The sequence below is a fragment of the Phalacrocorax aristotelis genome, chromosome 1 (assembly GCF_949628215.1).
Source record: "Phalacrocorax aristotelis chromosome 1, bGulAri2.1, whole genome shotgun sequence".
Taxonomy (NCBI): domain Eukaryota; kingdom Metazoa; phylum Chordata; class Aves; order Suliformes; family Phalacrocoracidae; genus Phalacrocorax; species Phalacrocorax aristotelis.
The window spans coordinates 11352975-11380432 of record NC_134276.1 but is presented as its reverse complement, the minus strand read 5'-3'; the positions used below and the strand labels follow the sequence as shown (position 1 = coordinate 11380432).

General features: G+C 39.8%; 1 protein-coding gene across 1 annotated transcript in view; it reads right to left on the bottom strand.

Annotated features, from left to right (window-relative positions):
• The window catches only part of FAT3 (FAT atypical cadherin 3), a 362856-nt gene that overhangs the window by 107945 nt on the left and 227453 nt on the right, over positions 1-27458 (bottom strand). Inside the window, exons 5-6 of the mRNA XM_075081104.1 lie at positions 4392-4706; positions 2239-2449 (exon numbers count right to left, since the gene is read on the bottom strand). Of these exons, the coding sequence (XP_074937205.1) occupies positions 2239-2449; positions 4392-4706 (526 nt within the window). The remainder of the gene's footprint in view (positions 1-2238; positions 2450-4391; positions 4707-27458) is intronic.

Here is a 27458-nt window from a genome sequence, read left to right as displayed (position 1 = left end):
AGGTAGCAGTACTGAACTGCATGGTCAGAATCACCAGTTTCTCATTAAGTCTAGGGAAGCTCTGTCTCCATGAACCTCTGCAGTGATGCAGCTTCTTGCAGCATCAAGAGCTACAGCCTATAGGGAAACCATTAGCGTTGTGTAAATAGCAAAAATCTTCTTCTAAACCATTTGAACTATTTTAGCCATAAAGGTCACATTAAATGACAAATTAAAGGCTTAAATTTCATAATGCTCTCCCCATCGTCTCTGTTTGGTAGGCAAAAATGACATATTATTACATGGTGTTGCTAGATTGCAAGTGACTCTAATAATGTAAAATAATGCAGTGGAAGAGCGGGGGCTTCTCTCAGTGCTTAACACAGGCAGTATTTTAATAAGAATTGGTGAAATTGCCAACGAAAGGACCAAAAGGCTGCGAAAGGCAGAGGAGGCTAGCAAAAGGTTCAAATGGGAAAAAGTGTCAATAACATGAGTAAAGATTAATTTCTCCTGGGAGGAAAGTTAGGGTCAGTGAGGAAGAGAAAGGAAATGTAAACATTAGCTAATAAATTGCATGTAGCATACCGAAACAACCAAGGGAATGGGAAGAAAATCGTAGGAAATGTATGCTGTCCTTCCCCAGGGGCTAACATGAACCCTAGAACATGATAATAGCTTTGGGTTTAATTTTAATGTGGTTGGCACATCAGAAACCATGCTAAAAATTCAAAGAGGAGATGTTGCTGCTTCTGTCTTTCATCTGCACAAATTGGCAATAAAAGGTGGATGAAAACGACTCTGACAGACCGTTTCTCTTGTGGTCCTTGTCCTTCCTGTTGGCTAAACCCATCTACAAATAGCTATGCTGAAATGAGAGCCAGGCTCAATCCCTGTAAATAAAGACTGCTGATGCACTCTTTCTACTAAGTCTGTAGCAAAGGCTTTTTGTTTCTCTAATCTTTCATATAGTATTTGCTTTATAACCCTTAATTTAAATAACACCACTCTTTGCAGACACAGTGTTTTACATCCAAAGGTGTTCAAATATTACATACAAGTATCTGCAAATACTAAGCAGCACAATAACTTTGCAGGGTTGTTGTGCTGCTGGGGAAAGTATCATTTTGGAGATTTTAAATGAGTTATTTTAAAGAACTTAACTGAATCAGCTGCAGAAGCAGGAAAGCAATGTTTAGGAACGTTGATTCCTGTTTCTCCACTGCAACCAAGTCAGACCCTCTACTTCCTCTCTTTCTGGCAGCTACATCGTTAGCTGCATTTCCCTCTGATTTTAAGACCATTACTTCTACAGCTTCTCCTCCTCTTTGCTAAGAATATTTCTCCCTCCCTATTTTTATAAGCAATTTTATGTAAGGCAATTTTGTGGTTGAAATCTCACATCAAAACACATTTCTCTTTTTCAGCTTGCATTCACGACAAACTTTTGGTGGCTCCATTTGTAACCCATATGTTGATGCATCCCATTCTGTTTCACAGTTAAATGGATGGCACTGGACTGTGAAGAGTTTGAATTAATTATTTGTGATAAACTGCAGAAAATCCGTGAATAAAATGATAATAATTGGACACAAATACGGTAAAAGCTGTCATAGAAAGAAACGCAGCACATCCATGTGTCGCATTGCATCCTGTCACAGGCACTTATGAAAGATGTAATATAAATTGTCTCAAAGAACTTGCAAAAATAAAAGGCAGCCTGGATAGTTGTATTTTAGCAAATGTGTTTGCACTAAGGGTACCTTCTGTTGAACAGTTCTGCCCACAAGCTGTCTGTAGAATATAGAACATCTCTCGAGCATGCTTGCCACCTTGAAGCAGGGCAGTCGGAAGCAGAAAAAAAAGAACAGAATGCAGAAAAAAAGGTGAAGAAAGAGAGAAATGAGGGACAGCAAGTCTAAGTACCATAAATACATTTAGAAATGAGATTAGCAAAGTATGACAATAGAATTTAAATGACAGACAACATTAAGATTGCAGTAAATAACATAGTATGAAAAAAAACAATTCAGCCATACAGCGCTTTTTTTCAGCTTAGCTAAGGAGTCATAACAAAAGCAGGAATATTATTATTACTGTTATTGCTATATTAAAATAGCATTTTCACTTCAGCATTACAAAAGTGGGTTTAACTGGGGGCGGGGGACAGTTCATGGTTAGTTTTCTTGCTCTCAAAACCACACATCCATATGCTTTGTTTCCGAAGCTTCCTCCTTACCCCACTGGCTCCCAACTTACCAACAACATCAAACCAGAGAGGAATGTTAGATGGCTGCACAGAGACCACCCCAACAATTTCTGTCACTTTATCGCTTTCCATGACAGTGAAGTTGTAAAAAGGTTCATCGAAAGTCAGGGGCACGGGCGAGGGCGCAGGCTTTTTTATCCACTCAATATGGAGGCGTGCAGTTGAAGATTTTTGGGGCCGCCCATTGTCCACTGCTTTTATCTGGCAGGTACAAAGAAAAGGGGACTCAGAGGAAGCATCACAACTTGGCAGTTCAGACCTAATTCTATCACATGATGATGACTGCTTGGAAAATGGCCTTTTTAATCCTCTACGTAAAATCCCATCAAAAAAGAGGGAGATAAGCGCTTCTTTCTCAATTCTCATTTTTTTTCCATTACACTTTGACTTTTTACTGAAAAGGCGGATTTCAAACTGAAATGTTTTGTTTTAGAAATGCTGGTGTGAGACCTCCTGGAGATGCAATTCAAGTGCTCCCCACACAGATGCTCCTCTCCAGAACCAGCTTCCCTCTCCAATTTCATCTTACACCCAGGTCCCTCTTGGAGCAAAGCTGGAAGCTTTATAATGACCCTGTGGGATGTCATGTATTTGCAACACATACTCACCCAGACCATATTTGATTGCTTTTAAATGGCATCTGTATTGCAGATAAGATTAATATTCCTTACATTGCCTTCTTCAGGATCTTTATTTGATTTAAATAAGTTTCAGATCATTTCCCCCATTCTCCAAAACAAATATAATTTTAAATTTTGCCATATTTATTTTCCTTGTTTTTTCCTCTCTGTCATGTTCATTAATGGTTGCCCAGCTTGGTGTTAATTCTTTTTATTATAATGTCCTCTAGAGGGATGGATAGCCTTGATATTTGCCTGGAATGTTTTATGGTTTTAGCACAGAAAAGACAAGATGAACAGCAAAAAAGACTGGGTATAAGGAAAGGGACAATGTAGGTTACAAAATGGGTGCTTTGGTAAATAACATCAATGTCAATCAAAGGGTTTTTCTTTTGAAATTAAAGGAAATGTTTCTGGCTATATAGGAACACTGGTGTAAATATGCTGTTACTATGCCAGTTAAAAATGGGAAATATTTTCCTGAAATACCATTACCCTATTTCTTTCTCTGGAAACATGTTAAGTGGGTTTGGTGCTAACACTCGCCCCTCTGCCCTGTTCAAGGCAGGCAGGTCCTTAGTGAAAAGATGCTGAGGGTGTGATGAGCAGTTTCAAGGTAGAAAACCTTCAGCTGTTGCATTATAATAAGGGCCGGATCCCAGATGTGTCTTTCAGCTCTGCGCAGGGAAAGGCACTCGCTCACCCAAAGGGTGCTCTACTCTGGTTACTAGGTGTTCCTCAATCTTTTGATATTTATTATTTATTTTCCTGTCACAGTTTCTAACCCTGTGAAGTTATCCCAGTGCAGACTTGTTACTTCCTTTACTACAGGCCAGACCATGGACACCTGACATTTTTTTGTCAACTCCTTAACTACAACTTGTTGGCTTATTGCTGTAGATGAAGACTGCACATTTAGGTCTTATATTGCTTTACATCAACACCACTATTGCGCATTCTCTTTCTCTGATCTTGTCTATATGATTTGAGTTCTGGCAGAAGTATTTTGGCTGAGATTTATTTTAAGTGAAATTGCTGCTGTACTTACACTCTTTAATGTGGTGAGAACGGTACTACAACACACTGTACACAGTACTCCTCCTCCCTGAAGCCACCTAGTTTGAACAGTATAAGGACCTCTCCATGACAGCAAGCAGTTGTGTGTACACAAAAGGTGAATAACCACTCATAGTAGTATCTGCCTAGTTCAACATGATGTAACTTTCTGAGCAGACAAGCCCTTGGTCTTTTTTTCTCTGTATTAAAGAGAATGACTTGCACCAACAATTTGCAAGTTGACTGAACAGTCTGAGAATATTTTACTTTGTGCAAGAGCATGAACGCTCTCTCAGACTCAATTTTTTTAGCGGTAGTTGTGTGTGAATACTAGATTTCTTAATACAGTCACATCTTAGATATAGGTCATACATTAAACTGTCATATTACTCTTTATACAAGCGGGCCTATTTCTAAAACAAAGCCAGTCATATCATGGGTTCATATGTTGATGGAAGAGTACTTACTGTTAAGATGTCATAACTCCCTGCTGTGAACTGCTTCCTAGAAGAAACCATCCCCGTTTTGGGATCAATAAAAAATTTTCCATCATCGTTTCCATCCACAATGCTGTATGAGATTTCTGCATTAGGGCCTTCGTCTTTGTCAAAAGCAAAAGCTCTGTAGATCGGCTCCCCTCTTTTCTTACGGTCCCTCTCTGGCAGCTTGATCTGATAGACCTTCTCTGGAAACTGAGGTTTGTTATCATTCTCATCCATAACCTGGACCACCACCCAAACGGAGGACTGCTTGGGAGATGTGCCCCCATCTGAGACCGTTACCTGAAAAACAACAGCAGTAGAGGCACTATTCTGAATAGGTACAGTGAGACTTCATGAATTGGAAAAACCCACAGAACATAAGGAAAAACCCTTCCCGCCTCAAACCTAACCTGCAGTTTACAAAATCTTCAGTCTACACAAGACATACTCACTATAAACATGCTCAGTGCCTCACTCAAATATGCCCACAATGGCAAATAAAGGAATCGGGAACATCTTTTACTTTTGAGAAGAACCTGGAATGGAGAACCCGTGGGCTAGGAATCTATTTCTCAAAACATAAAAACTTTTTATCTCAAATTCTGCAAGTTTATCTCAGAAGAGAGAACTGGAATTAACCCATTAAGCAGGATCCCTGATTTTCTGCAAACATTTTAAAGTTTCTTCAGTCACACAATGGATTTGAAAGATGCATTTCTTCTTAAATCCTAAAAGAATCTCTGTCACATTTTTCTATTAATTATTTGGAATTTCTTAAACAACAAAAGAATTTCTGTCAGTTCTTTTCATTCATTACCTGAGATTTGACAGCTCATTAAGTCCAAAACTGCTTTATATGATTGTAAGGGGCACAGAGAGGCAGGTAGCAAAAAAATTTCTGCTGCATTGTGTAAAAAGAACACTGTGCTGGCAGAAACACATAAGAAATAAAATCTTTGAGATAAAAGTTAATCAGTAATTTAGTTGCAACTTAAACAGAAATACCAATAATTTTCAGTCTGAAACACTGTGAAAATGAAATGATCCAAGACCAACAAGCACTCAAGAGATTCGATAGTATGCCTTCAAAATGCAATCAATATGTTTCAAAATTCTCCCTCAATATTTCGATTGCATTTTTTAAAGAGAAAGAAATAAGGCAGAAAATTATTTCTGTTTGCATGAAAGAAGTTCAGATTTCACTTTCAGCTACATATGCTAACATGCCAATTCCCACAGTAGTAATTTTTGATGATAGTGAGCCAAGATATTATAAACCCTTCCCTGCTCGTACTGATCACTACACATCGACTGCTTTGCTGGTTAACTCCTCAATGTTTTATTTTAACTTATATGTTTCTGTGTCCCCTTACAAATCATACAGTCCTGATGTCCGATCCTTAGGCAAAGCTAAATTTTCTGGGAATAATGTCCCTTGCAGTTGTCACCTCCTTGCAGCAAGAAATCTAAACTTAGGATAAATCCAATTTAGTACTGAGATCAGCAGAAAAACCACAACATTTTCTAAGACGAAAGTAAAAGACCTTTTCCACTTTCTGTATTTAACTATACTTTTGAAAACTTATACAATGGAAAGGGGTGGGCTGACAGCCTTAGGGACTGTAACTCCTTATTTACAGAAAAATTAATGGTATGGCAATATATAACGACAATGTAAAATACCCCAGATCAGCCCGTAACTCATTCAGAGAGTGGAGCCTGTCCTCCCAATGACACATATTAGCCTCAGGCCTCTTTCTCCTAAGACTGTCTTCAAGGTTGGCAATTAGCACTTGTTGGGACTGCTGCATTTTGATGGGGATGACTGTCTGCTGAGAGCTGGGCAGGGACCATCCCCACCCTGCAAAGCCACCAACGCGCCATCTGTCAGTCACCAGCGAGGGGGTGCAGGGAGAGGACCCACAGCTCATTACCAGTGTACTCAGCCATCCAGTTCCCTCTGTCTACACTTTCCAAAATAGCATTTATAAAGCTGAAAGGCTTCACGCATGGCTGTGAGTCTGCCTTTCTCCCTGGTGAGAGCGACACCGCCGGGGATCTCAGCCTCTCCACCTAACCACTCTGGGAGAAGTTCAGAGCTTCTGCAGCAAACAGAAAACCAATTCTGCCAATTCTCCTGTTACAGGCTTTCAGCAATAAATAACTTTTGCCCCACTTAGAGGCTGATCCCCTCTATTTCTGTTCTGCTCCAGTGCCACTGGCCAAGCTCTCTGCAAGAGCACAGATTAAGAAAAACCTTTTTCAGCATTTCTGCTGACTCCACAGATAAAATAATCAATGATGCCAGGCAGTACAGGCTGTAGCGCACAGAAACAATTGGAGACACACTTATTTAAATGCTTGTCAAAAATACCAACAGAGTGCTTTTTTTGGGGGTAATGTTCTTAATGCATAGAAAATATTAGCAAGATTTAGGAAACTCTTGTTTTTGAACAGAACATCAGTCAACTTGAAAAAAAATAAAAGACATTTTCTTCAACCTGCTAGCAATCATTTACAAAAAAGGTATGTGTGTGAGAGATAAAAAGTTTAAACCAACAATGATAATAAAACCTCAGAAAACCACAGTGGTATGAACAGTCAAGTGACTATGATGAAAAACCTACCTAAGTCAAAAGACCGCTCAAGAAGCAAAGCCATCCTCCTGTCTTACCAATACACAGTCTCACAGTTTGTTAGGTTACTGCTGAAATCCTGTCTAACATGGTGTTGTGGCAGTAAATGCGTGCATGCATTTGTTTGTTTTGGTAAACCCAAACTTGTGGGAAATCTGTTCAATAACAGAAAAGTTGCACTGAAAATATTTGCTGACAGCTAATTGAAAATAGTAATGGCTATAACACGAAATGTCAGCTAATTAACAGAAATTAACATAGAAGGCCTGAAGTTAGTCAATTCTACTCTGTCTAAAACTTTACATCCCTGGAGAGGAAAATGTTATGTACCAGCTAAGCCTTTTTCTCTGGGTGACACTCAAAACTTTTCAAAATGACAGGCTCCAGCTCTGCTCGAAAAGCTCTGAGTGCCAGACACAGGAGCTGAAGTGTGAAAGCTCTCTCTTTGCAGGCATGTAAATTAATTAATTAAGCCACCCTCATGCCAGCGATGTGATTATTTCCCTAACTGTAAATCTGTGCCCCAGCTGACCCCTCTTTTCTGCTCCATCAGCCTGACCCAAACCTGGGTCTCCAGGTTCCAGCTATAAATAGGGTAAAAGAGTGGCAAAAATTTCCTCTGCCCCTACAGAAAAAAACTCCACGACAACACATTAAAACAAAATAACAAACTACTGCCAGCTCAAAATTGTTCCTAGACAAAAATGGGGAGGACCAGAGAAGTTGTTCAGCACGCCGCTCTGCAAATACCATTTCCATCAGGACACTGTATCACACCAGCACTTAGGGGCCCCTCTAACCAAGGCAATTTTGATTCAGACATTACCACAGTTCTCAGAAAAATCCTTAAACAGCTGGAAATCACAGTGAAAAGTAACCAGGGAGAGGAGGGAGGTTGGGACGTTTGTAGGACAAAGACACGAAAGCTAATTCACAGCTGGTATCTCTGGAAATGTGAAAGGCAGATGTGCAAGGCACAGGAGAGCTTGCCAGGAGAGGTGTAATCCAGGACCAGTGAGGTCCTTTTGTTTAGAAACCTGCAGATAGCGGCGGGGGGGGAGGGAAGAGAAGAAAGGTGATATAGACAAATGACAAAGACAACGGTCTCAGTATATGTTTGCCATGATGGGGCATGGAAAACCCAACATGAAGTGAATCTCACAGTAATCAAGACAGGGAAATGGCAAGGACCAGAATTAAAGCTTTCCCAGAGGAGATGAGGAATGGCTGTTTGGTCAGCATGTGATTTCCAATGCTGAATACCTTCTCCAGTCTTTGTGCTGAGTCTCGTATCCAGACATCAATGAGTGCAGATATGCTGCTTCTTGCCCATGTGAAACCTGAAATGGGGCTGGCCAGCTACTATCCCTTCTGCCCTTCTGGTTAGATGCTGCTGCTCATGCTGTGTCAACACAGCCTAAACAGAGGATACGACCTCCCAAAGCTGGGATATGGCCACAAAAGCAGCTGAGTTTTGACTCTCTGACCATACAAAGGGTTGGCCCATTCACCAAGGGTGGAATATCTTAAAAGGAATGTGATGGCATGTTGAATGGGGTCTGATGGCATCAGACAGCAAGAATAATATGAACTTTATATACCACTTTCATGGTGAAATCCTAAGCATCACTGCTGTTTTCCCACAACCTACAGACAGTTCCACTACAGTTTTCTTGATGAAATGAGCTTTTTCTGTAAGGAATCTGCATTTACCTATTAGCTTTAATGTTTCTGATTTTACTGACCCATGTCAGCCGATACACATGTATGTATTGGTTACCTGGAAATTTCTTTGCTAGAGTAACAACATTCACACGTCCCTTAAAATGCTTCCTTCAGCTGGATGGACCAGGACAAGACCTCCTGAAACTCCCTCTACTTACATCAGCCATGTATTTTTGGAGAAAAACACACAGAAATATCTCCTTCTGCAGAGTATGACAAATTCAGTATAATAACAGAACTTGCAAAATCCAACTAAGGCAACTTCCAGTTTTACTGCAGGATCTGTTTCAGTAGGTTTGGTCTATAGACATTAACACTACCTTTCCTACAGGACTGAGAGATACTCTTTCATATCCATGTTTATGTTGAAGTCCACAGGTCACCTACAGAGAGATTCCCATAGCAGTGGACTTTCTCAGTGAAAACCAAGGTCAACGCTAACTGTTAACATACAACAGTTGGAATGTTAGGTATGAAAATTTCTTCTTTTTATGACCATGGAGGAGATGTCTACTGTGAATGTAGTCACTCCTCCTGTGAACTGAACTGTGACACTTAACTAAACAAGGTTTAGCTCTTGAATTTTTTCAGAATATGAATGCAACTGTGAGGATCCCCCTCCTGAATTAGAAGTACAATATTGAGTCTCATTAACAAAAGCTCATGACTTCCAAGATAATTATTAACTCAGCTGGAGAGAGTAGCTATCAGGGATCTTACTTCAACAAGTATAACAAGACAATCAGCAGGTGTTTAATGTGAGTTATCAAGCCTCGAGAAGAATGAGAATCTTCGTCCATATCATTGCTTGGCAGGAGTACTCAGCCTACCCAATTTTTAAGTTAAGAGGAACTGCCACAATACTGTCATTAGCAATGCAAAATGCTGAAGATGTCATATTTGCTTGTTTATTTTTGTTCTTGTGATAACTGCTTAATGCAAAAAGACCAGGCTGAGATGCTTGCATCTCATCTGAGGAGTGTGCATAATGAGGCTTTCAGGTAAAAGTCCCTCCCTTCCCCCACGCAGAAATGCCAATTTTGCTTCAGAAAACTTCAGAAAAGAGAATCTGGTTGAGTTACTGGAGACAGAAAAATGATCAAAGGGAGCCTGAGAGCTGAGACATACCCCTGCTGTTAGTGACTAATGGGTTTGTTTCTTCTGCCAATGCGCAAACGAGCTGCAATACCTATTGTAAGAGTCTCTGGGATTCAGCCCAAGTAAGAGAAATAAAAGATTATAAAGGAGAGCTCATTGAGGGATGAATGGAACTTTAAAGTCAAATACACTGAATTACTATCTCTGCCTACTTCAGAGAGAGACTAAATTCACAGCTAAATTCTTACAAGGAAATATTTTTCTGAAATGCATGGTATTACTGAGCTACATGTTGGATTATTGCTACAAAGTGAAGGCAGTGTAGCTCAAAGATACAAGAGAGAAAAAAAAAAGGTACTCTTTTTTTTTTAGTTCAACACAAATACTGAGTTAGCTGTAGCAAACTAGATGCCTTTTCTTTCTAATCCTTTATTTGGCAACTGCGGAAAAGAAGTGGGAGCTGCTTATTTCACTTTTCCTAATAGAATGTAGTGCTGTCCCAAAAGAGAAATTACTTAAACACTTCTTGTAGGAAAGAGTGCCAATCATATGAACATGATCCATCTTTCCTTATTTTCTTTACAATGTGCTAGTCTAGGAACTCTTGTTTTCAGTCATTTAAAAAAAAAAAAAAGAATATATTCACTCTGGCCAGCTATGAGAAATAAATAATTTATAGTACATTTTAAATACAGATTATTACTGACACAAACACTCTAGGTGGCTGATTAGGAAAGTCAATGGCTTCCAGCTACATTCAAGCTAGAAAACGATGCATAATGGTCTGTTACACCATTTGAGAATTAACGATGATATCAGGTAATTTCAACACTGTATTGCCAAAAGACAGGAAGGAAGGAAGGAAGGCTTTTTCATTTGGAGTTAAATGCTCCCTGCAGTATCTGCAAACCTAAATATTACAAGAGTGTACTGAAGAAAGTCTTTGAGGCTTTGTATCTTAACTTTTGTCAGACTCACAGTACTGGGACCAGTAGATGGTAATCAAATGACCTGGCAGCATGAAATATCAAAATGGGTGACTTAAAGGTCCAGAACTCCTCCTCCCCCCTCTCCTCCTCCCCCTCCTTCTCCTCCTCCTCCTCCTCCATAATTTATTCTGCGTCATACCTTATTCTATGAGGTTTTTGAAAATTGAAACAGTAAACAAGAGTCATAAACTGTGAAAAGAAACATAAGGCTTGTATTTTAGCTTTAGTAGCAATACAAGGAAGGATCTGCATAGCTCTTGACAGTGACTCTCTAAAAGAAAAATAGTAATTTTCCATGGGCAGTGCTTTTAAAGTTCATTACAGTTTGGAGATCCCGGCAACCTTTGTGCATCAGGTTGTTTTTATAGTGTTCTTCAATCAATATGTGATAAGAAAAGTGCAAAACTGACCATTACCCCATTAAATTCCCAAGACAACAGAGCAGCGTGTCCTATGTTAGAAGAAACTCCTTTAGGCAATCTCAGAAAGTATCTTCCACTTTTCAGTAAGTACAAAGAAAAACATAGTCCTCAGCAATGTCAAGCTAATGTAATTTTGCTTTTGAATAGCTGTAGATAAAACTATGCCCAGAAATTACTCTAAGCCAATCACTTTCCAAAAGTCCAAATGTGCCTCCCACTTGCATTGGTGGAGTTAAATACAGAAAATCTTCACCTCTACTGCCTACTTATGACTTGGCATAAATCATCTGGTAAGAATAAGTATTGCTCAGCTAGGTCTTTTCCTGACCTTGTAGGTGATAACACCACCACCATAAGTGGTGCTTGAAACTGTGTGTATCATATCCCACATTGAGCAGTTTGCAAATTTTGTAACTAGAAGATTTGAGATGATCATAGTAGGAACATCAACCTCAGTCTCCAAATAGCAACTGTAAACATCTTCTGAGTACATCAGGAACTTATTTTCTTTGTTCATGAGGCCACAATAATGAATGTCACTACCCCAGCATATAATGAAGAAAAATTTGGAAAGTGGAAGAATACACTGCAAATAGTCCTCTGTTAATATCTGGATCCAAGGATCTTTACCCACCTTCAGACCGGCACCTTACAAGCCAGATAAAGAATGATTACTTAAAAATAATTTTTATAGGCATATGGAACCTCTTTAGGAACAACCTATTACTAAACAGAACTACCTTCATAGACTCTAAATGAGAAAGAAGATAAAAGTTGTGTATTGATCTTCACAGTAAACTTTGAAGGTGTTTAGCTCCTGCTGATAGTAAAGATTACAATCAAGGAGTTTCGTGAACAGAAAATGATGAGTAGTCAAATATGAGAATATTTCACTTCAAGCAGCTTTAAATAACATAAATCTTGCAAATTAAGATATTTCTGCATTTTAATGTTAGTAGTAATCTCTATGTCAATTATAGTTCCATTCATACCTGAATATCTACTTCAGCCATTTGTGGGTTTTGCTTTTCTTGTGATAAGAAACACCTGTGATTAAATATTGGTAGGTTCCCCTCTACCAGATCTACCTCTACAGATAATGACCTTCTCCAAAAATCTTATCTCAGCACTCACGTAGCTCTCAGTTTTTGAGCTTCAAAACAGGTGTGCATCAACTTCTAAGCTCACTGCACTGCCCTTTTCTCAAATATTCAACTGCCCGCCATTTTCTATCCACAAGTCACTTGATTCTCATCTTCGCTATAAGCAGGAGCCACACACCTTCTTCAAAGTTTCCTCAAAATCATGAAAATTGTTACATGTCCCCAGTCTTTCCTTTTTCATACCAGACCAGTCAACATGTGTAATCATGTGAGAAAAACATTCTGGCTGTTAATATAGACACAAGATTTTATCCATCCTTCCAAGATATTTTCCTAATATTAATAATTTATTTTATGTTTTAACTATCCACAGAAATGCTGAGCTCAAAAATATATGCTGATATATTGCCAAAATTCAATCAAGCTATAGCACTAGTCACCGTGGAGTTAGTTAATCAAGGAGCAAAATGATATATACAGCCTTGCTTGGGTGTGCAGCTGTATCCGTTTGTAGTACAGGTCCCCCGATATTCAAACTGATGGAAAATTAAGGTAGAGCAACTCTTTTAGCAGAAACTCTCAAACTCAGTGCAGGTGATTTCTTGTGTGTGGGAACAGCCCTCCATCTATTTTGCAGTAAGTCAGCAGCACTGCCTCATGCTAACGTGGTACATGCTGTTGAACTTACTCTAAGAAAACACATAGTATGAAGGAGCTTGCTCTGCATGTCCTTAGAAATACTGTGGCATGCAGTTTCTGTTACAATAGAGTAATAACTTCAACTAAAACTTTTGGTCTTCAGAACAAATATCATCGTCTCTCCTAAACTGTAATATTAAAACTTACTTCTAAACAATTTTTGTCATGCTGACAGCCAATGCCTTCCAATGTTGGATGAAACACCCTTAGGTGAGGCTCTGTGATGGTCAGTCTTGAAACAATATTCTTATTAGGAGGTAATACATTTATTTGGCCACCAACAAGATGAAAGATATACACTGTAACTCCTTGAAGTTATTTACTTTATAGGTGCACTGCATCCAAATCCTACACTGCTATACGAAGCAGAACCAAGTATTTTCAAAAGAAAGATAACACTTTTTTTTTTTTTTTAATTGCTCTAACAAGCAGCACTTGTTTGTGCTAACGGAGGACGACACCACCTTGTCTCTGGCAGAAAGGCGGATTAAGATGCATCCAGCGCTATCTCCAGCTCCTCCTCCAGCCATTTGTTCTTCCCCTGTCATCAGTTTGCAGCCACCTTCACCCGTCAATAAACCGTTTGTGCATCTGTGCTATGAACAGGGCTACTGAAATAATCAGGGTTTAAAATGAACGGCTGAAAGAAAACAAAATCCCCCAAAAGACAGATGGTTAATGAGTGATGGTCGTGAGAGAACAAAACAAGGAGAGGCATGCCAGGTCCCCAGGGCTGGGTGGGGGATATTTCTTAAGACTTTTTGGCCACTGAAAGAAAATGCATTCTGTAACTACAATTTTGGTGACGAATTCTGTAATTTCTCTACAGATAGTAACTTACTGTCCACACGCCCCTCCAAAAAAAAAATCCCTACTATAGAATTCAGCACTTACCAACAAGCCTTTGATCAATACCAAAGCAGGCAAAGCCAGAACCAGTGATCTCAAGGTACAAGATTTTGTGTCCCATTAGTAATTGCTGAAAATATCCAATTTCCATCTTACACTATTTTTCCTCAATATGCAAGAAATAATGAATGCTCTCCCTCCACACATACATGTAAAACGTTTCAACGACAGTTTTATAGCTGATAGCCTGATGAGTAGCCTCTGACATTTAAATGCAATTTAGTTTTTTCAGTGCAAAAAATGGAACTTCTACAGTTTTATGTTCAAACTAAAGCTTACCAGTTAGAAACCTGATTAATAAGAAATGGATTTCTTAGCCAGGTAGAAAGTATATAAAATCAGACCTTTAAGGGGTACAGGCTGTTCTCTATCTTTGATCCTGTAGAGATATTCTAAATTTTCAAAAGGCAAAAATGGACATTTTTGGACTTAGAAATTTATCTGGCTTTACTGAACTGTCACTCTGGAAGACTGCTGTGACCATTTTCATTAATCTAAAAGGAAAAAGTGAAGACATGATTTTTTTTTTTTTTTGTGATATTCAGGTTATTTGATAGAAGTTTCTTTGGTTAGCAATGAGATGCAAAGCAAAATTTTAATCAGCTTAGAGGACAATATGATAGCAATTATTCACGCATGTTTGAATAAAGTAATTTTTGTAGTCAGATGAGGACTACCTCCTAAAATGCAAACAGCAATATAAAAATTCTTAGAAAATTAGTATGAAAAATAAGTTAAATAAGGTAAAGGAAAGTAGCATGAATAAGGATGTTGGTTGTTGGGGCTTTTCCCAAGGCATTTTTTTGTAATGACAATATCATCCTGGTTCTGTCAGACCAGGTTAACTTATATCAAATCAATAATTGCTTTGATTTTAGCAATAAAAAAATTCTACTTGACTTCTTGATGTCTACTTCACAACTTTCTGTGACAAATTAATTTTAGACAGATAATAAGCATTAATTGGGCCGTATTTAATCACAGTTTCATCTAATAGGCAACACAGACAAGCCTTATTATCTCAATCTCCACTTGTCTTTGATTCTAATTGTCCTATAAATATCTGCTATCCAGTTTACATTGACATGGGGTCAATTTTACAAGCTGGTTGAGAATCAGCATGGGACTACATGTAGGGAAAAAAATCAGATTCTGATTTTGAAGCCAAACTCATATTCTTGGACTATCTTTTTACTTTTTCCAAATTCAGTTTCCAGCTTTGAAAACTCAGCCTAGAAAAAAGGCTCAGGTATTATGCCCAGTACAAAAGATGTGAAACTGAAAGCCAGATAACTGTGCTGCTGATAAAGGATGAAAGCCGTCAGCCGCTTCCCTGCTGGGTGCATTAGGACTCTGTGTTTCATCTGACATAGTAAAACCTTGCTTTTTTTCACTAGACAAGACTGACACAGCTAAATGTATGAATGTATGTTTAGGGACCAGCTCATTGTAACCCTGTTTTTCATGTAGTCAGTTTAGTTCTCTTTTCAGCTCTGTTGAACCTCTACAACCCCCCACAAACACCTGAACAGCCTCAGCATCCCTAACCACACCATAGATGGTGGGGTGTGCACATGCTGCATGGCTAGAGACACACAGGGAAAGCCTAAAGACAAGTGTCTCCCCGCTGAACCGAGCTCATGTTGTCTGAGCCGCCAAAGAATTACAGGTGTCTTCTTGGTGGAGAAGAACCCGGCCAGCTGTGAATTCTTCTGACGTGGAAATCAATGGGAATTTTCTCACTGACTTTGGTGAGAAGAGGGTTGTCCCACCCGCTCAACCACCTCATTTCAGCTTCTTTTTATTTCTCATTCAGCTTTTGCCCAGCCCTGGGCTCCAGCTGCCTAACAAGTACCTGAAAGCTGTAAGCCTTTGACTAAAGGGTAGAGAAGATGTGTACCACCGCAGCACCACTGTATGCATTACAACTGACTGGGAAGAATCTTACTTTAACACTGAGGCAAATGGTTTTTTTTTTTTTGTTTAAAGAACAGGAATTTCCTATGTAATTCTTTTCTTTAACATGATTTTTTTCCTGTTGGTTCAATCTGTTACACATACAGCCAGTGACCCTGTGAACAACGATGTATATGAATAATCTACAGAATGTGTCAAGACCATACTGCTGACACAAGTAGGTGTGCGTATAGGAACAAGGTCATTTGGGGGTAACGATACAACAGGAAATGCTGTCCCGAAGTTTTTACATTCCAAATGTGTTGCAAAAAAAAAAAATAATCCTGGCCCGAAAAGTTAATTTCCCTGAGTAACACTCAGAACGCGTTAAAAATGTTCAGGTTTTTAATATTAATTAATCAATTAATACTATTATAATTAATTAATTACACAGTGCCTGGAGTCCTGGAAAGGGATCATTACGTGTCTGAATAATAAGAAGATGACATTCTACTCCTGCAGTGCAGGAGGAATTTTAAAAGATCGCAACTTGCAAAATATTCTTAGCACTTCAATTCTTCTGCAGAATGAGTCTTTAACATGCATTTGGTTTTTGCAGCCACAGGATGGCATTCACTGCTGTGCAAAGGGTCAATGAAATGTAAGTAGTGCCTAGGAAGCATACTTTCCATTTGGAGAAAAGAAATATTTAATAAAAATTATTAATATAAATTTACTGTTTTCTACTGATGACAACCATTTATTCAAGAATGCAGTGTCAAAATCTTATGATGCACAGCCCTTAAGGTTCATGTTCTTGCTGTATGGACACCAAAGCTCTCAGCAGATACTTATTTTGCCTGATTTCAGTAATCTGGGACCTTCTGAAAATAGGAAGCAGCAATTCCTACTCAGGATACCAGCAACTGCATAAAGCACTTCAGTTTCACTTCCATGGTTTATGGAGTTACAGTAACTCTTTAATGGATTTATGTAAACTCATAATTTACTGTTTATTTTCCTATTAGGGCAGTATACTGAGTAGGTGTTGACACATGGCATACCAACAGGAGGACAGTTGCACTGAACCAATGGCCAAGGTGACCGATAATTGGACTGCAAATGTCAAAAAGTGTGGTTGAAAATCCAGGTATATCAACTCACACATACTTTTCCCAGTTGTGAAATGAAAGTTAAGAGCAGGGACAATCACCTACAAGTAGTTGCAATTTATAGAGTTGGGTTTGAAGTCAGCGGCAAGCAGCATCCAATTAACTTCAGTAGAGATGTCCAATGCCAGTGGTAAAACGACTGGATTTAGAGTGATGAGCAAGAATGTCAGACTGAAAGACAACCTAGTAATGCTATTAACCTTTGTGAGATTGCCCTGCTGATAATGTGATCTGTGGGACAATAAAACACTGCATGAGACAATATGCCAAATTTGGTAGTGCAACACTGATATATGGGAGAAAAGGGAGAATTCTCCTGGATTTATTTTATGGGCCTCCAATTAGCCCTCACTAGGTGAAGGGAGAGAAAGAGGGGAAGCAGAAGGAGTCCCTCTAATGAGTTACTTAGTTGGTTTGTAGCAGAAGGGATTGAAAAAGGAAAGTTTTATGAGCTGCTTTGGTTTTGAGATTGTCACAGGAGGTGTTAAAGGGGATGAGTACATGGCTGGAAATAGCTATGAGAAAACTCCTGATTTATGGGAGCTCTTGAGCAGCACAAGTGCAGCATCAGTACAAGAGGCATGATGCCTTGGCACAAGGAGATCCGATATGTCAGCCCCATGTGCTAACCCCCATGGTTAGATGCGGAGGTCAGGACCGCAGATGCTCGCTCATGATGTGGAGCCCTGGCTGACATCATACATAGATGCTGCCACTGCTTTATTTGAGAAATTGTATAAAAAATATAAATATGTTTGTTGTCCAAAAGTGCATCCAGTTTTAGAAATGCGGGTGTTAAAAGGGGATCTAATCCATGGATTACTGATCTGACAAAATACCTAAACCTTATTTACAGGCTCAGAGAGGCAAAGGCAGTTTGTCTGTCAAGTGAAGTTTAAGATGCAATTTCTGTTTTGCTATGTAAGTCTGACGAATGTGTGCTCAATAACCTTTAGAAAATAGAGCATGACTGTGTAAATTATTCAGCTACTACTGTTCAGGCATCCAAGGGCTAGTGGAGTGCATGGCACACCCAGAGAAACCAGGGGTGGTTCTCAAGTTAGGAAGTCCTAAGGTAGCTCTCAATCCATGCTACAGCGTGGAGGAGAGGGAAGGGATACCAAATTAGCCCTGTAAGAACTATATGAGGTACTGAAAACACAGCCCACAGCTCTGAGTAGGGTAATTTACTCCGCAAAGAAGCAGGATGAATGACTGCCTCATGCTGAGCGCTGTGCTGCAGCAGCAAGGATTTCTTGCGGGAGCTCAGCAGCTCTCTGGACGTTGGGTGTCCCATCACCGCTGTGATCCATCACCAGGCACTCTCCCAGTGCTGCAGAAAAACAAAATCTTCTGTATGCCTCAGACTTCTTTTTATTAAAAAAAGCCACAGCTTTCAATTGATACTTTCACACTGAGAGTCGGATATTATAAGAATTAAATGACTGAAGAGAAGATATTTAAAGTAAATATAATTTTACTGTTTTAAAATACCATTTCCTGGCTGAGGTGCTACAGTTAAGACTGCACTTGGGCAGTATCTTTGGTTTGCGAGAAAAATAGTGAAAGATTCTTAGCTGTACATACACTTGGCAAATGCCAATGAAAAAAAGACAAAACCTGGGCTTTAGTATTCAATTTAATCCCACAAACGTATGGCCAAATCTACACAGGGAGATTTTGTGCAGGTCCATTTGAACAACAGGATTTTGGTGAGGAGGATAAGGACTAAGTCCTGAGGGAATTGGCTGATGTAGTTGCCAGGCCACTTTCCACAATATTTGAAAAGTCACAGCAGTCAGGTAAAGTCGCTGGGGACTGGAAGAAGGGAAACTTTGTGCCCATCTTTAAAAAGGGTAGAAAGGAGGACCCTGGGTACTACCAATCTGTCACCCTCACCTCTGTGCCTGGGAAGATCATGAAACGGATCCTCCTAGAAGCTATGCTAAGGCACATGGAGGACAGGGAGGTGATCCAAGGTAGCCAGAATGGTTTCACCAAAGACAAGTCCTGCCTCACAAACTTAGTGGCCTTCTACGATGGAGTGACTACATCAGTGGACAAGGGAAGAGCTATGGATGTTGTCTATCTAGACTTTTGTAAAGCCTTTGGCATGGTCCCCCACAGCATCCTTCTCTCTAGACTGGAGAGATATGGATTTGACTGTTTGGTGGATAAGGAATTGGTTGGATGGTCACATCCAGAGGGTAGTGGTCAATGGGTCGATGGCCAAATGGAGACCAGTGACAAGTGGTGTCCCTGAGGAGTCCATACTGGGACCAGTACTATTTAATATCCTCATCAATGACATAGACAGTGAGATTGTGTGTAGCCTCAGCAAGTTTGCAGATGACACCAAGCTGAGCGGTGCAGCTGACATGCCAGGATGACGGGATGTCATCCAGAGAGATCTAGACAAGCTGGAGAGGTGGGCCTGTGAGAACCCCATGAGGTTCAACAAGGCCAAGTGCAGGGTCCTGCACATGGGTCGGTGCAACCCCCAACCTCAATAAAGGCTGGGGGATGAAGGGATTGAGAACAGCCCTGCCAAGAAGGACTTGGGGGTACTGATGCATGAAAAGCTGGACATGAGCCAACAATGTGCACTCACATCCCAGAAGGCCAACCGTATCCTGGGCTGCATGACAAGAAGCATGGCCAGCAGGTCGAGGGAGGTGATTCTGCCCCTCTGCTCTGCTCTGGTGAGACCCCACCTGCAGTGCTGCGTCCAGCTCTGGAGCCCTCAGCACAAGAAGGAAATACATGGAGCTGTTGGAGCGGGTCCAGAGGGGGCCACAAAAATGATCTGAGGGCTGGAGCACCGCTTACAAGGACAGGCTGAAAGAGTTGGGGTTGTTCAGAGAAGGCTGTGGGAAGACCTTATTGCGGCCTTCCAGTACTTAAAGGGGGACTATAGGAAAGATGGGGACAATCTTTTCAGCAACGTCTGTTGTAACAGGACAAGGGGTGATTGTTTTAAACTAAAGGAGGGTGGTTTTAGACTGGACATAAGGAAAAAGTTTTTTACAATGACAGCGGTGAAACACTGGAATGGGTTGCCCAGATAGGTAGTGGAGGCCCCATCCCTGGAAATATTCATGGTCAGGCTGGCCGGGGCTCTGAGCAACCTGATCCAGTTAACGATGTCGCTGCTCACTGCAGGAGGGTTGCACTAGATGGCTTGTGAAGGTCCCTTCCAACCTAAACCATTCTATGATTCTATGAATCTATAAGCAAACAAGCCTCACATGTCAGCTAATATTTTTATTCCTTCTGCTACACATTATGGTATTCTTTTGAGACCTAGCTAATGCACTTGTCTCATCGCCTTCTGCATCTCCATCAGTCAACAGAGGTGATGCCATTTTGGCACACTTTGATGTATCACATAACAAAGCATTATCTCTGCTTAGCTTAAATGCATAGCCTAAAACTTATTACTTTCTAGGTTTTTTTTGAGTGTTTTTTTACACTGTGGTAATGTGGAGGTTTTTTTGTTTTCTTTTTTTTTTTTTTTAAAGTGTGAGAGTATAAAACCATGTCTTTAAATTCTCCATTTTTTTTCAATTAAGTCTTTAAAATAGCTGTTTCGCCTTGAGGGTTACAAACACATTTTTATTTATACACCACGTTAAATTTTATCTGGAGGGACAGTAGAAGGAAACAAGATTCACAGGGAAAAACAAATATATTTGAGGCTATGACAGGAAGTATTAAGCTACTTGTTGGTATCTGGACTAAAGATAACATGCTGGTCCTCAGGAACATTGAAACCATAAGATGAGAAGCTGCTATTAGTAATATTTGTATTTTTTACTTTCCCAGGGAATATGAGAAAGAACTAATTCATTATTTTGATTCTGACATTTTTGCTCTCAATTATTCATGTTAATCCTTGCTTTTGAATACTTAGGCTATTCCTTGCCAAAGAAAGTATTATTTTTTGCCAAAACAAAAAAATGTACTCTAGAACTGCTATGATAACATTTTCAGTGTCTCTGTATCATGAGAGATTAGCAAACAGCAATATTACATTTAAGAATGAAGAGATTAATCTGTTTCCTGACAACTGAAATTTGTTAGGCTGGGAAAAGAAAATTACTGTTTTTGAGGGCAGGTTTCATAGCACTTGATGCTTCAGGGCCTTTGTACTCTTCTGTTTAAAACATATCTTCATAAAAAGCAAAAGAATTGTTTGGTCTCTGATTATTATCAAGCTTAAGTCAGATAAGAAAAGCACTAGGATTCTTATGTTCCATGATAATATATTTAGGGAGAAAAAAGGTGTCAAATATGCTTATTAAACTGATTCTCAACCTGATTAGAGGTTTTCTTATCTCTAGGTGTCTAGTAAATACTTCCATTTGTGTCATGTTACAAATTGTGCTGAATACTCCTATCTTATTTCAGCATATTTCACACAATGACACACATTTGCCATCACAAATTATTTTTAAAATAAAATAAAATAAAATTTTCAGACTACCATGTTTTTGCATGACATTTTCCTACCGTTTCCAGTACATCACTTTTGCTCAAGCTGAATGATGAAGCATTATGAGGTGGTTGGACAGGGTGGCAATCTGGGAGTATGAAAGAACAGATAAAGAAGGAAAATACATAATATGGAAAGATATTACAGGCTAATGTGAGAAGACTGTGAGGGATGTGATGAGACACAGAGAAAACGTGTATTCAAGGTATCTGAGCAGGAAGTTCTCACTAAGTGCAAGGATTGGTGGGGGCAGCTTAGGGTAATGAAGAATTTTCGGTACCTCACCAATACTGGAAATTATAAGACCATGGATAATAATAGCATTAACATGGTGGAGACAAAAAAAAAAAAAAAAGGCCAAGGAAGAAGCACAGACAAAACCCAGATGACGTGACTCTATACTGACAGTACGACGCAAGGCAGTAGATCTCAAGAATAAGGATGATCTTCACCATGATGGAGAAAAGAGTGCTGTAGGGAAGATAGTTGAATCTAATAGTTCTTGCACAAGTTGTTCCAGTTTTTCCCTTGTGGAGAGGCTGCCTGTAAACTGAAGGGCTCACAAGTGAAGATGATCTGGGGAAGGGACCTCTAAGGGACCTCTCAAGCTGCGGGTGTCCTGGGAACCATGTGCAGTCAGGCTCCGTGGACATTGCAACAGCCTGTGATCAAAGAGCATGTCTCAAACCAACCCAAATCCCAGTCAAGTCGGAGGAATTGGAGATTTAGTGTTGGGATCCCTACACAATGTATTGCAGGGCAGTTGGATTTGGCACATATGAATGGTGGCAGCAAGTGAAGTTGATGTGAAAATATCCCAGAATTAACTTTTTTTAGAGATAACAAGCATGAATTGTGAACAGCTGAGTACAGATCACCCTGGGAGAAAGAACAAATGGATGGAAAACTTGTTTAAGTGCATGTCTCTAAATTACGGATTAATTAAAAGGGATACTAGGATTTTCTGTGGCCAGAAAGGATTGTAGTACAGATGCAGTGTATTCCTAACTGAGAAGATGCTCCCCTGCCTTAAATGCAATGCTCAGCTCGTTCTTAGCAGGAAGGCAGGAAACTGAGACCTTCACAAAATGCGTATCTGCGTGCATGTGTGTGTGCTCACACGCTTACAGACATAAATTAACAGTCTGGCAGCTGATGGGTACTGCAAATGTTACAGAAAACATGATATAGCTCTAAAGCAGGCATGCTTCAGATAACACAAAGGCTCTGTACATCTAAAATAGATTAAAATCATGTGAAAGATTTCCTGCTGCTTCTGCAGAAGATTAAAACTTTGGTGCATTCATAAAACAAATGTGAAGATTTAGCAAAGCAGTGTGCTCTTCACAATGACTCTTTGTCTTGCCAAGCACGGAGCCTGGCAAAAAAGACACCCTGAAAGGGTCTATTCGACCAATTTGGGCCTGGTAGGTGGGCTTCACTCCCCAAAAAAAAGAGAGCTACAGATCTTAAGAAACATACAATGAAGAAAAAACCTGTTAACCCTGAGCTAATCTGTGAGCTAATCCCTCAGTGAGAAAGCAACATCAGACCAAACTCCTAAATCCTGACAGAAAAGAACTTGGTATAGATTAAACACAGAATTTGCCTACACATTCATAAAATGAGAAGGAAGACCATTAATATATCCCTTTCTGTTTCAACAGCATTTAACACATGGGTGCAGACCTAATTTTCAAACCACACAATAATGTTTGGTGTTTTACTAATACTTTTCCATCCCATTTGCATTGATCTAATGGTCTGCCATCTCATAGTTCTGCAAACAGAGCAGAAGAAACAGGTGTTGGGTACATTTTAAATTGCTTTTCTCTAGTGTGTTCACTCACCCATTTCCAGACATATCTGGGGTAATGCAGCCATGGGTGTTGATGTTTAATTCTCTTGTCCTGGGTATTATCAGGGATAAGTTCAAGAAAATCAGTGCTACTGAAGCCAGACTAAGCACACCACTCAGGGTAAGCAAAGGGACTCAACTAACCCCCACGATAATAAATAAGACTCTTCCCTCTCCACAGTGTCATCACGTATCTCTTAACATAATGCCAGTTAACCAAAAGGTCACTTTCTTGCACTACTTGACTTCACAACTGCATGATGCTAAATCCAATGAGATTTTAATTAGGCCCAGAGGGTCAGGGAAATGCTGATACACCTCTAGGCTCTCAGGAGATGCCAGGACCATGCAGGGTGGCAGTCCACAGGCTGGATTTGTTTCCCGGCATGATTCCACCTTCTCTGTTATGCATTTAAAAGAAGTGGAAAATGTCTGATAAGACAGCACACAAAGCCTATACACTGAGTATAACTCCTTCCATGCTTGCATGCAATGAGGTGCTTAAAGCCAAGACCTGCTGCTAGACCGCTGTAGGTCCACTGTTGCTGTACGCTTCTACGGGAGAACTTATCTTGGGCCGCATATCTCCGGGACACAGGGCTCTACCCACCCTGGGGACAGTGATGCACAGACATCAATATGATGGATACAAAATGTCCGTTTATTTAGCTGCGTCACACGCTTATATAGCTCTTGCGCTTCCTGTTCCTGCCACTCCTATGGGGAGGAGTCTATCTTTCCGTCACATCCCGTGATCTTCCGGTCGCCGATCCGTGTCTATTCCCCTACAGTCCACAAGGAAAATCCTAAAAGAGGCATTTGATGCCCAGCATGAAAAAGCCAACAACACTGTGCTTTATGGATCTTTATTTCTTCACTTCATGACCCAACAATTCAGCTCAGTGATTCATGAAATCTGAAAAGGAGGTCCCTCCCCTCTGCAAACTCCAGGTATATGCAAATCATTCCTTAACCAAGGCAAAGCTGTAGGCAATCAGAAATGTGATTCTTTTAATGAGACACAACAACAATGGTAGACAGCAGTGTGTGAACCAAAGCCCTAGCCCTGGACAACTCTGATCGTGCCATGTTTTCAAAATATGAACCTGGATTAGTACTTCCAAATCATCTGTATCTCCATACTGGGTCAACTGTTCATTGTAATGTCTAATAGGTTTTTAAACCTGGATCGTAATATCAGTTCTCTGCCCATTTACAGCAGACTCACTGGCTGGTGAAACATGTTTTTTTGCAAAATATACTTGGGGAAGTATTCCACTGTAGATGGTGAATCTGTCTTTGAATATATTGATGAACTGGGAAAATAAAATCTGTTCCATGAGGTAAAGAGTGACTAAATAATAAATAACCTGTGCTTTTTATTTTAATACCCAAACAAATTAACAGAAGCTTACAATACATCTATAAAAAGTCTATAAACAATTTGACTAATTTCTGTAATTGTCAAGCATTCATAACAAAAACCCAGAGTTTTGCATATTGAGTTACAAAGATTTTTGATTTAGGAAGTTTATTAAACATAGAAAAGAGGACTGCCTTTCTTCGTTACTATTGGTATCCTGAATCAATAGAATAGATTAACCAAACAAGTGTGAGATTCATAATGCTGGAAGAAAATCCTACCATGTAAGAACTTCCATACAGTATCAGATTAGCTGGATGGCTTAAGCACTCTCCAAGAGAGGCCAGAATCAGGTACTTGGATATAAATGATGCACTAATTGAGCTGTCAGTAGTGTGTTCATCCTTGACATCATCCTGGTGTTAGCAAGTGCAAAACATTTTTAAGAGAAACAATCTAATCTTGAGAGTGTTAAAAGAATTACATGAATAGTATCTAAAAAAATAAAGACTAAAACCAACCCTAAGCACAAGGCAAGAAGCAAACAAAGCATCCTCAGGGTTGACCTAAAGTCTACAAATTTTGTGGATGTGTCACAGATTCTTTGTGCATCTAGTCTCTCAAGGCTATTAGTATTTCATTGAATAACTGAAATGAGCTGAAGGTCACTGCGACTATTTGATATATGTAGAACCATTCTTGCCCGTTGCCTTTGGTATATATTATGTCATCGAATTTGTGTGTAAATTTCCTATTGGCTACCTGAAGTTAACATGGAATATTAAGGAATTTAAATACACAACTCCTTTTCTTTTAATCCAAACTTATTTTGCCCTATTATTATCATCTTATGAAGAGCTTTTTCTTATTAAATAAGAAAACAAAATTAAAATTGCACATGCATGAAGAAAATGTTATTAAACCTGGTTTTCCCAATGCTTAGGCTTTGCCGTCTGTGTTACTTCTCAAGTCGCTGTCTAAAATAAAGGGACATCTGGGAGCTATTGAAATTTGCAATAATCAAAGAAAATAGAATAATCCATAAGGACACCATACCGTAATTATTTTGCAGTTCAAAATTCCCGTTCATATCTTTTGCTCAGAGGCCACTCAGTTAACAACTGAACCAGTAATATTTTCAGTGAAGCACTTGATATTTCTTCATCTTACCAGATCACATTAGTTAGAGACAATAGTCTAGTCGAGGAGACCACTTATCACTGCAGACAGATGAATCACACCAGGACTTTTCCTATATTTTGCTGTGTAAGACTTTCTGCCTGAATACACAGGAGAAGCAGTGTGCAATGTCATATGCAAATCTATCTCCGAAAGAGAGTTTTAACCTCTGGTCATCTCCTGCCTTTGCAAAGTTGTTGGCTACTTCTGAAAATAGCAACTTGATGGAAAGGAAAATAATAATTGGGAGGGGAAAGGGAAGGAAGGCAAGTGCAGCTCATGTATCTCTAGAAAGCTGGTGCAGAATAACAACTCCCAAGGAACAGAGAGTGCACGATGGAAATCTGCAGCGTGAGATGAGCAAGCTCAGCATGTGCCTACTATGCCAGGAACTGGGGCCTTTGCTAGATCCACCACCACACTGACCTGTCCCGCAAGATGCTTCACCCTCTGCCCATAAACCCATGGAAACGTAGTATGAGATGTACATGCTTTTGATTTCTTTTAAAACTGTTCTTTCCCTTCCCTTCCCTTCCCTTCCCTTCCCTTCCCTTCCCTTCCCTTCCCTTCCCTTCCCTTCCCTTCCCTTCCCTTCCCTTCCCTTCCCTTCCCTTCCCTTCCCTTCCCTTCCCTTCCCTTCCCTTCCCTTCCTTTCCCTTCCCTTCCCTTCCCTTCCCTTCCCTTTCCTTTTTTCCCCAAATTTGAATTTGACATTCAAGTTCAATGTGTTTCCATTAGGGGCTGACATCATAAAACAGCTTTCATTGTCTTTTTAGAAAGTTGACTCTACATACTTCCTGTTCCACTAAAAATACTTTCAGGTGTCCTTGAAATAATAAAAAAAAGCTTTCATTAACAGCAAGCCCAGCCAGTAATAATTTTTAAGCTAAAACTGGAAATAAGAGGCTGTTTACCTATTTTTTTTTAATTTCCCTTGCATCATCTGATAGGCTTCAATGTTAAAAAGGGAAAGGCATGTGCTTTGGAGCCATTTAAACCTCAGACAAAATGTTCAATCAGACACAGTGTCTCATTTCTACCCCATCACCAGCATGTCACCAAGAAAAAATGCAGCTTTCCCTGCCAAATGTGGGCAATGCTAAAGATCCATGAAACAAATGCTTACACAGATTCATAATCCAGGATTTAAGCAATCAATGTTCTGTAAAGTACTATTCAGCTACATAAACCCAATGAACTTCAGCTTTTGTTCTTCTGTAAAAATATACATGAGCATATTGCCACACGGCTGCCTATATTCTTCGGAAAACTCTGCAGTTTCTGACAAAGGACCACTGACTTCAGGCATCACCGCTAGGAAAGGCCTAACTGCATAGGCTCAAAAGCACAACAAGGTTAAATCTGTTAAGTTCTTGCATGGGAGATGCTGGAGAAACAGAGGAGGATGGCAGAGAATGCAGCGCTGGTCCAATGCTGAACCACGATCGTGGTGTTTGTGGGAAGAACTGAGAGGCAGTGCTATTTTAAAAGGCTACTTTTCAAGACTT